At 37.5% G+C, this 13,020-nt stretch overlaps 1 protein-coding gene across 1 annotated transcript in view; it reads left to right on the forward strand.

The window, feature by feature from the left end:
• LOC149277540 (WD repeat-containing protein 25-like) overlaps positions 1 to 13,020 on the forward strand; it is a 72,986-nt gene that overhangs the window by 35,942 nt on the left and 24,024 nt on the right. Inside the window, exon 2 of the mRNA XM_089502744.1 lies at positions 10,511 to 10,658. Within this exon, the coding sequence (XP_089358870.1) occupies positions 10,511 to 10,658 (148 nt within the window). The remainder of the gene's footprint in view (positions 1 to 10,510; positions 10,659 to 13,020) is intronic.

The following is a 13,020-nucleotide window of genomic DNA, read 5'->3' on the forward strand; positions in this document are numbered from 1 at the left end:
CACTAAATGTAGCCATTGATGCCTGTGTGAAGGTCATATGTGTACATATCACTGACATGGACAGTTAGTTATCACTGTCCAATACAACTTCTCGACATTATAATAGGATTTGGGTTGGCAACATGTTGAGAGGCTACATGTACACAGCTTGACAATTCTAAGAAGCCCGGTGGCTAGTTCTAGTAGCGCCTCTATGCTGTGTGTCTTACTGGCTTCTTAAATCTTCTTTGTGTCTTCCAATTTCTATGTACTGTTTTCCAACTATGTAAGACTTTACCCATGTGTGCAACTATATATAGCCACATAAAAATGTGTGGATTTTAACCCAATTCCTCTCTCACTTAGACCACACTCTTGTACATGTCTTATCCCACTTCACTGGTTCAGCTCCACATGTTTGCCTTTCATAGAAACCAAGGGGTCAACCTGTGGGCCAGCTCACCTGCAAAGTTATACCAACATACTTGGGGGTCCATAAAGCTGAAACATCATCACCTCATGGTAAGGAAGCAAAGTTAAACAGTTGGGTTCGAAATAAGTGCCGATGTCATCCTGTGTTTAGTGCACTGGAAGAAAAGTAAAAACATCAGATTGGTGGACAAAGAGAAATGAAAGCTGATGAAATGAAATCCAATTCTGTTTTGAGTTAGTTTCTTTCAATTAATTGTTGGAACAATAAAAGTGAAGCGGCTCAATTATGAACCTTTACTTACTCATTATAAAGTCATCATTATGAGAGCTTCATTATTCAAGGTAAGGGTAAAGCTATTGAATGTTTGCTGCTGTCCTACCTGGGACCTTCCTGCATGTACACTCTATTGTTCTATTGTTCTGTAGAACTAAGTCACATAGAATCCATATGCAGTTCATGAGACGTTCTTCATCATGATTACCAGTTGTCATTGTTGAGAACGTTTCACATTAAAGGGGTGTCTCTGATTCAGTATTACATCACACTTTTCTTGAGCAGAATGGAAAGGTTTAGAATATTCACAGTTGGTATTTAGTTGTCCACAGCCACAAACTACACATTTAACAGAGAAGGAATTATAACATCCATGCTTGTTCCTCAAAGCCACTCTGAACATTGTTGATCAGACTTTACTCCCTTTCTATGGGCTGCAGGGTCAAGCCATGAGTTTATAGGAGAGGAGAAGTGTGATGAAATATTTTCACAGACATTACCATGCCGTGGAGTACATAAATGGCGGTATATAAATCTAGTAATAGTTATAAAAAATTACTAATAAAAATAATTATTATTATAAATGGACAACCCAGTTGAGTTGGAAAAATGTTGTGGAGCCCCAGGCAGTTTTTCTATTTTGTTTGTTGCTATAAAATATCTTGTTTCCTTCTGGACTTACAAATGATGTCTTGAATCTTTAAATTTTTTTTTTTTTTTAAATATTTCTATAAAAAAGTTAAATGTAATGGTTATATATTTTTTAAAATTTTAGTTGATATGATAATTTACAACATAGAATGTACCTCTTGAAACGTTTGGGCTGAAGAAGATCATGATGGATCATACCCACGTAGCCGTCCATATTTGTACAGTGATTGGTCAGGATAGGCCACGCCCAGGTTTCGTAACATATTTATTACTTACCATTAAAATTGACTTACATAGTTTTTATGACCAAACACAACTTATATGGTAGGATCAAGGACTTGTTTTGCTTGATGCTTTATACATTAACTACAGTGCTTTGTTCTAGATCTCTGAATGGACAACGTAGGACACAGTTTTCTTAGTACTGCAGAAACCATGCTATTTAAGGCAATTTGCCAAACTTTATAGATGGGCTTATATCGCTAATATACAGGCTGTCAAAACGGAGAGGAGGAATAATGATTAATTTCCACGGACCGCAGTGTCGTGAATAATGAGTACATTTTCTTTGTGTGATAACAGAATGGAAACAGAGAGCTGTCAAATTCTCTCGTTCAGGGCACCGAAATGACTGAATTAAGTGAAAATTACATATCCTGGGACTTTTATACACTAAAACTATCCATTTATCAAGCAAGATACGTTATTCTCCGCAGTTAGACGAGAGAGTCAGTGATTGTTAAGTAGAGCACAAACAATGCAGAACAGCAGCCAGAAACGTGTGTGGGAAGACTGGAGATTGAGCTATTACAAGAGAAGACAGAAAGGCATGTTCCAAAGACGTAAAGGAACAAGAAACACTCATTATTTTTATATAATTAACTTTTTATTTAATCTTTTTTCATGGATAATCAAGTTTATTGTGTCAATTCTCTGGCACAATGGTCCTTGTATGTTCTATGCCATATGGACCACATTTGAAGGGTTTAAAGGGTCATATGCAGTTCATAACATTTCTATGAACAGGGACAATAATAACTTTAATATAAAGCCCAAAATATTAGATGAGAATGGATTCCGACTTGCTCTTTGTTTCTTTGCATGTGAAAATCCCTGTGTAATATTGAGAAGCACATTAAAAGGTCCAGAGGGCAACAGCTCTACCAGATCTAGACTTTTACTTCACAGAGTGGGCAGTGTGTAAGTGAAATAGCCTCTCAGCAGAAGTGGTAGAGTTTAAAAAAGTGAGGGAATTTAAACATGCCATTAGCTTGTCTTGGATATAAGACAAGACAGGTGATGGTCCAGGGGCCGTCATTAGGGGGCCACATACAAAAAAAGTGAAGCTGTTCTGGTCCCCATAGGTTAACATGTAGAGGGTACACGCTACACTCATTGGTCGCCACTCCCCATAGATTTAACAGGGAGAGTAGGTGCTTCTCCTATTGGCCACATTATCTCCCCCCTAGGGTGTGTGTTAATGTTAATTGACCCTCAGCCGTTCATTGGTTGTCTTGTCTGGATACCTAATTTAAGTTCTTGTCTTGTTTTGACATAACCCCTTATAATAATTTTCCCTATAAAAAGCCATGTACATTTTGTTATCTCTATTAACCATGTCTTGGCTGGATCTTGGCTTTAATATTACTATTCTGTAGCAGCAGGATAACAGAGGCCCTTGGAAGAGGATCACCTGATGATGATCAGAGGTTAATCCTGTACTTGTGCTTGGTAATTGTTACCATTACAATTCTATTCACACTCTACACTGAGCTTAGATGGTGATAGCTTATTAGAAAGTTAACCATTACCTGGGCCCTTGTTTGCCTGTTCAGTCCCCAGCTTATAATTGGGAGGGGAATTTCAGTGTGGCGCAGGTCCATCATGATGTTGCCCCTACTTGTTCTGCTGTTAGAGGCGGTCAGCAAACTTTAATGCTACACTTAAAATAGAATGAACATAAGAGAAGTCGCCAAGACAACTTTCTCATTACAGCAGAACACTTGCTGCTCTTAACAGCAGTGAAGATGCTGTTCATGTATAGAAAGTGTATTATCAATAATAGATTTACTGAGTGCTGTGCCGATGGGAAACGTGATTTCTCTCTCTAATCGCTGCATTTCTTAAATAATCACCTGTGCTCCTCCAAAAGGAATTTCGAAATGAGCCAATTTGGGGACATTAAGAACATGAAAAACCCTTTGATTTACTGCCCTTAACTAAACTTTTTTTGGACAGCCCTTTGCCTATAGATCTGGTACAAACAGTATGCATTCATAGATAATGGGAAAAGTAAGCAATTAATGTTGCGAAGGAGTTGAAGCATGCCGGGGATGTGCATAAAACTATCCTAAAAACGAAAAAAGCAAAAAATTATTGGAAAAGGGTAGACTAGATGGGCCAGATAGTTATTGTTACAGGGTCACCGTACCCAAGGCTGGGTACCCCTGTCTGAGGGCTGAGGAATCATCCACGGTTCAGTCAGATGACCATTCGTGGTAAAACGAGAACTTTAAGAGTTGAATGTGTACTTTAAGTATTTAAACGTTTCTATTACATCTCCTATTTCTCTTCTTTCCTCTATGCATATTGAGGGTAATTCATGAAGTAAGATAATTAATTCACGGTTACCTTGACGCAATGAGAATTGCCTGCATGATGTCCTCTTGTTAAAGTTCTTCTCTTCTTACCCTACTTTAATTAGCTCATTACACTATTGCAGTGATACCCACAGTCTCTGGGACAAACGCAAACGCAGAGAGGTCCCAGCCATGTCCATTATTAACATGTCTGTAATGGAAAATGTTGAGATCCTTGTGTTTGTTTCCCCTTCCTTAAATTTGATAAAAAACTAGTTTTTAGCAGTAGCTTTTTAATCATTAGTTTTGCTTGGGCTAATCTGAACTCTTGAACCTCTTCAGTTAGCCCAGAGATTGGGAAACGTTTCCGCTCAGAGTACTGCAGCTCTAAATTTAAGGGTTTTTTTAAATTATATTGTTAATCTTCTATATTTGGTAAATCACAAAACCAGGTGGGAGAATCAGTAACAGATACACTATATAGACAAAAGTATTGGGACAAAACTCTTAATTATTGCATTTAGCTCTTTCAGAACCATTGCCACAAAGTGTATAAAATCAATCACCTAGCCATGCAGTCTGCATTTACAAACAGAAAAATGGGTCGTTCTGAAGAGCTCAGTGAATCCAAGCGTGGTACTGTGATGGGACGCCACCTTTGCAAGTCAGTCGGGAAATTTCATCCCTGCTAGATATTCCACGGTCAGCTGAGGTATTATTGGGAAGTGGAAGCGTTTAGGAACAGCAGCAACTCAGCCATGAAGCGGAACATCACGTTAAGTCACAGAGCGGGGTCCCCGAGTGCTGAGGCGCATGGTGCATAGAAGTCCACAAAACTCTGCTGATTCCATAACGGAGGAGACCCAAGCTTCCACCGTCATTAATATCAGCACAAACATTATGCGGCAGGACGTTTATGGAATGGTTTACCATGACCGAGCAGCTGCATGTAAGCCTCACATCACCAAGTACAATGTACAGTACAGTGTAAGGCTTGGTGGGGAAGGGATAACGGTTTGGGGCTGTTTTTCAGGGTTTGGGCCCCTAACTTCCAGTGAAGAGAAATCTTAATGCTTCAGCGTACCAACAGTTTGGGGAAGACCCTTTTCTATTCCAGCATGACTGCCCCAGCACACAATCAGGTATGGACCTTGATTCCTTGATATGTTCCTGTCTCCCCATGTTGGGTTCAAAATAGTTTAGAAAGGGCCCTTCTGACCGGTGCCGGTCCAGGTCTGAAGGTCCCTTTCTAAACTATTTTAAACCGGTACGAGGAGACAGGAACAAGTGGTCCCCTAGAGGCAAGGGCCCCCCTCGCAGCTGCTACCCCTACAGTTATGCCACTGCTGTATTTTGCAAGCTGCTGTATTCTAATGTCCCTGGCACCCCTACTATAGAAATATGTACATTAAAGTACTCTGTGAGTAACCCAAACTCTCTATGACAACGTTAATATGCATTCTTCTATAAATAAATAAAGCACTTACTGGACATGCTGGAACTCAAGGAATCAGCACTAGGAAGTTGGCTTTCATTGAAGAACCAAAGAGTTTCACTATGATGTCATAGTTTCAAAGGAAAAACCTGCGTTAAGTGTTTATTGAGGTGGGAGAATAAGCTTCTTAAGAAGTGTACTTTAAATATATAAAATAGTTACTTATTTCCTGGATCAACCTACCCTTATCTTTTCTTATTCCTTATCATTTTCTGTTCTTGCCAGATCAATCGTGTGTCAGTTTGTACTTTTTCTTTGCTGTGTCATTTAACAAAAAAAAAAAAAATACATTTTATCATTGGAAGAGCTTTAACATAATTGCATAGCCGAATCCTTCAAACGAGGTAACAGTAATTATTTTCCTGGAGAAGATGATGCATTTGGCTGAATAGAAAATGTTAAGCAACTAACCAATTAATGTTTTTTGACAGCAAAAAAAAAAATAGAAAAGATGCAGAAGTAAAGAAAATGCATCATCAGATTTTATAAAGGTAGCTTATATTTTGATTTTTTTGTTCTTTTTCCTCCTGAAAATAATATAATAAAACAATAACACAATACTTAAGATACTTAAGAGACTTCCTTTATAATCTGAAAGCTTCAGTTTTAAATGGATTTTGTTCCCTTTCATCTCTTGGGAGCTTCCAGCTCATATACTGTAACTTTCCTATTAAATGAGGTTTAACCCATTTGTTGGCAGACACGATGTACTCATTTACAATAAGCTGTATGGAATTCAGTTTTGCAAAGCTTAATTCTGATTTTGTATTTTATAAGTCCTTTATCATTTGAGACACAATGTGATCAGAAAACCAACCTGAGAATTATATCTATTAGGATGAAGCTCACAGGGATGTAGAGTTATCTCATGACCATTTTCTGTATCTTGTTAGAACATCTTCAGACCATCCCAGGGCATTTTGGACACATGTAGAGTGCTGTTAGACACTGTGTGACTTTGACCTTTGTTGTTGTCCCTTCTGGATCTCCTTAGTCTCAACGAACAAGCACCGCTGTCGGCCCCTGACCTGCTCACCTCCTATTGTTTGACTCATTGTTTTTGGGCTAGATACATATAGAGATTCTAATATACTGGCCTAGAGCTGTAGCTCTTGGGGGTTTCATTTACAACTGACTCATTTACAATTCAGGGGTCTGCTTAGCGGGCGCAAACTCTTTTTCACTTGCCCCTAGCTGTATGACTTTGTAAAGAGGAGAGCCGGCATATGACATCATATCTCAACACTCAGACAAGGAAGGAGAGGCAGAGTATGAGGTAGGCTTGGTTCATAGTTCATATTAAGGCCCTGTTTGGCTGAAACGTTGCTTTTGTTTGTTCTCGCTTAATAAAGTGTCCTAGAGACTGGAAGCTGTTTGGAGAGCTGGGATTCCTTTTCTTAGTTCATATTAAGGAGTCAGACAGATCTGTCTCTTTTTGTTGAGGCAGGATTGTATGATGTAGAAATTTGCAGTAGCCAGTAAATAATAATGTTTCCTAATTAATCCGGTTCATACTTATCTTGTTTACTCCCAGAAAGGACAACGTAATTCCATGGCTTAGTCACAAGGAATACATACAGAAAAAAAAATAAATAAAATAAAAAAAAAAAAAATATATATATATATATATCATTTCTTGTGCTTTCCCTATGTTCTGCAAAGGGAAACTTTCCAATGGTCAGCTTTTTTTGTGCTAAATAATCTTCTTTTACCCATATATTTGCGTGCAGCAACTCCCTGTTTCTGGAACATGGGGTTTCTTTTTTCTGTTCACCTTCTGTGCTTACAGAACTTACTGCTATATGAATTAATTAAAGGCAGGCATGGTTTAAATGGTATAAAAGGTGGAGTATAAATGGAATTGATGCCGGGATAAACAGAAATGAAAACAGGTAGGTAATGGGGTCTAATCCAGACAGTTATTCATAAAGTAATTATCTAACATCCATGGCTGTCCCCTGCGTATGTGCTCTGCAATATGGTTGATCTAAGGTTAACTTTATGTTGGGGAGCAGCTAGCGGGTCCCCAATATCACCAGTTCACTCACCACCTCACTTACTTTGCTTTGCTTGATGAGAGTATCTTGCAGAAATGCTCATTTACATATACAAATAAAAAAAATTACAAAAATTACTGAACTGTTATTACTGTCAAACCCATAACACCCTCTGACGTGATAATAATTACATTGTGCTTTTATCCTAACCTGGCATATTCATATCTTTTGTCTTTAATTAAGTGCCTTTTTGCCTTTAATTTTTTATTATACATTGATGCATGGATAAAAATACTAACGTTATTTAAACCTCATCAATACAAACAGCGAGAGAGCTACAGTTGTCAAGTGCTGCTACAAGCCCTTAATCTGGTTATGTTCTAGACTGAGAACAACAGATACTTCAACTCTGATTAAAAGTACCTTTTGAAGGACATCCATATAATCCAGAATTATTTTCATATTTATTATAATTTGATGGGTTACGAAATCTAATTTATTCTCCTGAACAGTCACCAAGAATTACATTTCGCCATCTTTTGCAACTGGATTTGTGATCGGAAAACATGTTTTAACCCATATTTTTATTTACACAATAAATAATGTTACTTTGTATTATTTTATGCCTCGAATAATTATGTAACCATGTGCATACAATAAAGATACTATGTTTCACTCTAAAAGCACCTTCTGGGTGAGGCGGAAGAATGACTTTTATCCAATGATCAGTCTTTCATTTTTCATTATCTCTCTAGTGCCTGTGAGAGTTCATAACTCACCGAATGCTTCAGTCTTTTGGTAGATTTATATCATAATGTTACTCCTGGGGCCACAGAAAGAGAGCAGGGGTTTATCTCTGAACCGTAATCATTGTATCAGGATTTTCGCTATTACGGTTTTGTATGTGAATATCTAAAATGAGGAATTTGCCGCTGAAGTACAAACCAGGGAGGATAAAAGTTTACGTCTATTTTAAATGAACGCAGTTTGAGACTGGAAGGCTTCACAATTAAAGGAAAATGGGGCATGCAATTAAATCCTGTCTGAATGAGTTAATCCGACCTCAATTGCCCTGCATGTGGCTAAGTGGTGTAAAACACAGCCCTCCTGGCACTTCATATCTCTAACCAGAGTGATATGTTAAAAACGTTGCGTGTCATTAGCATTTGATGTTCATATCTTGACTTAAGTGACCTCACAGAAAATTATACCCTTTTCATTGTTTAGAATGAAGTTAATTAGAAGCAATTTTTCTCCATCATTTATTCCTGTGGGGAAGAGTTGATGGCAGAATGACGTTTTTTCATACTTTTATTTCAGGGATGGAGAGGATACCCTAAGTTGAAGAGTTTTGGCAACAAGCAGAGATTACCCCCGACGCACACACAATTTCACGGGAAGCTTCTGGCAACATCTATATTTGAATATAATTTGGGTGGGGTATAGACCAAATTGTCACCATTTGCATTGAGGTCTGTTATCAACTGCAAACTCTCTTATCAACTCACCCTTTAGTCAGTAAAGCCCATGGCCTGTCATGTAGCCATAGATCTATCACTTTGGAAAATATGTTTTTGGGGGGTTAGAACCAAAGTATTTTAGGGGAGAAAGGTAATGCCAAATATGTGCTCATATATTGAATCAGTGCTTTAATACATTTTACTACAAGACTATGTACACGTGGTGGTATTGTGTTTATTTGTAATACTTGGTCAACCAAAATGTTCAATACATAAATTGTCTTGAGGATCGCCTGGTCGCCATTACAACAAGAATTCACTTCCTGGCCCTTGAGTTTGGTAGGGTTTTGGTTATTCACAGAGGTTTGAAGTAATTCAAGTAATCTAATGCAAAACCATCTTGACTAACCTGAACGGCAACTCGTCTATTTTTAAAAGGTTGACAGTGTCGGTGGTCATCGAGTCTGTTGGTCCTGTTAAGTTGAATGGAGGTTTGGGTCAAGTCATTTACGTCCTAAAGAGTCAAGTCCTTCTTCTTCACGGTGACTCTTAGTAAATAGGTGCGTTTCGGTGACTTTGATAGCAGCTTGTGTCCCTGCTCACAAGTTTGTTCTAATGTATGCAGAGCCATCTAGTTTGTTTATGTACTTTGTTTTTTTTTCAAAATTGTAAAATAACTTAACATGTCATTGGTGTCTGTCAAGAAAGTGACAGCAACGAAGAAAAACTGCATTGATATTCTTCTGGCCTCCCTTGAAAAGCATGGCTTGTAATTTAATTTGCCTCTGTTAAGAGGATTTTTTTTGTCTTCTAGTACATTTTGTGCTTTAGCCAGCTGAAGAAACAGTAAGCGCTTACATTATTTATTTCATGGAAGAACATCTTCATTTTGCATTGCTCACACAGACAAAAACAGTTGAATTTTCCAAAAACAACAAGTTCTGATTCACAAATTCTAGATTGCAGCAGGTCCCATGCAAAGCTTTCTATGGCATTGATTCATTTTTTTGTATATGGCCAGAATGCCAAATACATTGTGCAGGGTATTTCAAGAAGGCAAAAGATCACGCCAGCTCCATTTTCATGTTAAATGCACATTGGGGTCCTTTTTGCATGGACTCCAGTACATTTTACTGCATTCAAATTGATACAGGTATTCTTTAGTTATTGGAGTCTGAAAATGACGCTTCGGTCTGATTTAGCTCCTCCCCCAGCTTCCTCTGCTGAAAGCACAAAGCATACCTCAGTACACGTCTTGTACATTCCCAGTAGATACAAGTCTAATTTTGTAACTTTAATAACGAAGCAAATGCTTCAATTTGTCTGAAGGAAAATGCATTGGAATCTATGCGGAATTAAATACAACGTGCATTAAAACAGTTTTAACTGTTAAGACTGTTAAGCAATTTCTAAAATATATAAGTTTAACCTATTTAGTAATACATACAAGCTTGAGATTCCATTAAAATGTATTTGAAATTGGGAATTTTTAAATTTTATATCGCACAGAGCCATGTAAACTGTAAAGTTCACCTTCATTTCATTGGTTTGTTAGTCTAAATGATCTATTCTTCTATATCAAGAAATAAAAACTACTTACTTTTTGAAAAAGTGTAAAAGTCATATATATTCTTTATTTTCAGGTCTGGGATGCAGTGGACTGTGGCAAATGCTTGAGCGCTATCTCAAGCCATAGTAAAGCTGCCCGCGATGCTCAGTGGTCTGAATGCGGACAGAAAATTCTTAGCGGTGGTTTCGACTCAATGCTTTACTTAACAGATGTTGAAACGGGTAAGAGAAACGAAAAAACATAACCAGCTGTATTATACATTACATTATTATCCTATATTGTTGTTCCAATCAAGGGATAGAGACCCTCTACTCTGTAATCATGTTCGGTATATAAGCCAATGGTTATGTTATATTTTATTTATAGAGCGCCAGGATATTCCATAACACTATTACAATAGGGGAGAATGCAAAGTGCCAATAACATTAACATATACGTAATTAATAATAACATGAACACACATTAAGACATACGGAAAAAGAAGGCCTTGTCCATGTGTGCTTGCAGTCTGTTTGAATACATGCATTGAATGTCGTGATACAGGTGACATAAAGAAGGACTAATAAAAGACCTTTGGTCCAGGTAAATTAATCCAGCTCACCTAATAGGATGTACGGTTCTAGATACTTTATAGCCACAAGGAGTAACAGATTTGGGGGTAAGGGTGTACCGGTGTATGTGAGTCTGTGTATGAATGACCTGGCAGTAGGCGTTGAAATTCATGTTTCTGTGTTTGCAGATGACACTAAACTAGGTAAAGTTATACAGGTCGAGCAGGATATTATTGTGCTGCAGAGGGATCTAGATAGACTGGGGGACTGGGCACACAAATGGCAGATGAAATTCAATGTAGATAAATGTAAAGTTATGCACTTCGGGGTAGCGAATGCACAAGCAACCTACACCCTAAACGGTAGTGAATTAGGGGTAACGACAAATGAGAAGGATTTGGGAATTGTTATAGACAACAAACTAGGCAACAATGTGCAATGTCAGTCTGCAGTTGCTAAGGCCAGTAAGGTATTGTCGTCTATAAAAAGGGGCATCAAGTCGCGGGATAAAGATATAATGTTGCCTCTGTATAAATCAATGGTAAGGCCGCACCTTGAATATGCTGTGCACTTTTGGGCACCTATTCTAAAGAAGGATATCATAGCACTAGAAAGGGTGCAGAGGCGGGCTACAAAATTAATAAAAGGAATGGAGCACTATAGTTATGAAGAAAGGTTAACAAATTTAAATCTGTTTAGTTTAGAAAAACGTCGCCTCAGAGGGGATATGATAACATTATATAAATATATTCGGGGCCAATACAAACCATTGTGTGGAAATCTGTTCATAAACAGGACTATTAATAGGACAAGTGGTGATGCGTTCAGACTGGAAGAAAGGAGATTTAGACAAAAGCAGAAGAAAGGGTTTTTTACAGTAAGGACAATAAGGATGTGGAATTCTCTGCCTGCAGAGGTAGTTTTATTGGAGTCTGTACAGACGTTTAAACAGCAACTGGATGGATACTTGGAAAAACATAATATTCGGGGATATAATCTGTAATTATGGGGAAACAGCTTATTGATCCAAGGAGGAATCTGACTGCCATTTTGGGGTCAAGAAGGAATTTTTTTCCCTGGTTAGTGCAAAATTGGAAAGAGTGAAACCGGGGTTTTTTTTGCCTTCTTTTGGATCAACAGCAACAAATTAACAGATATAGGAAAGGCTGAACTTGATGGACGCATGTCTTTTTTCAGCCTATATAACTATGAATGTAAATGGATGTCAGCATGTGAACTGGAACTAAGTGCCACAAGATAGCATTTGCGGTAAGGTGGATGGTGGCCTCCACAATCAAGTTTGTAGATATTCTGATAGTAGATATTCTGGAGTTCACTAAAGAGGTACATAAATGCACATTTCACAGAATAAAAGTCATCAGTAATGGCTGGAGGAAAGATTAGAGAAAAGTGAAATGATTCTTTTCAATTAAAATAAGTAGCAAGTTATAGTGAGATATAAAAAAAAAAGCTTGCACTCCGAGAAATCAAATATAAGTAAATCAGAACATAATATAGATTTTATAAACAACTAATGTTTGCTCTAAGGGCTCTTCAAATCATCAGTTTAAAATGTGTAATTAATCAAGTCAATTAACTTCTTTGAGTGAATGTGGGTTTCATTGGTAATCAAAGAATATATTTTAAATAGGCCAGTATATAAAATGCGTCATATGTTTTGCTCAATTAGGTTGTGAGATGACTTCATCCTATAATACTCACTCTGTACAACTAATCTAGAATACCAGCTAATATAACATTGCCATAGCGATCTATTCAAGTGTATCTGCCCGTTAAATATAACAGGTCATTATCAGCCATTTCGGATTTATTATTGTTGCCTACTTGTTGCTATAGATAAAGGAACACTGGTTTATTTTTGTATTTAATTTGTTTTATTAGGAATCTAGCAGTTTGCGACAATACTGCATTTTAGTATAGGGTTAAATATAACTTAATAAATATCATATTTGATTGAGATATAACATATATCACACACAACAACCAGTATCAAACCCTAAAGCTCTATGAT

This window comes from Sceloporus occidentalis, unplaced genomic scaffold, assembly GCF_023333645.1.
Source record: "Sceloporus occidentalis isolate IW3139 unplaced genomic scaffold, rSceOcc1.0.p SCAF_210, whole genome shotgun sequence".
NCBI lineage: Eukaryota > Metazoa > Chordata > Lepidosauria > Squamata > Phrynosomatidae > Sceloporus > Sceloporus occidentalis.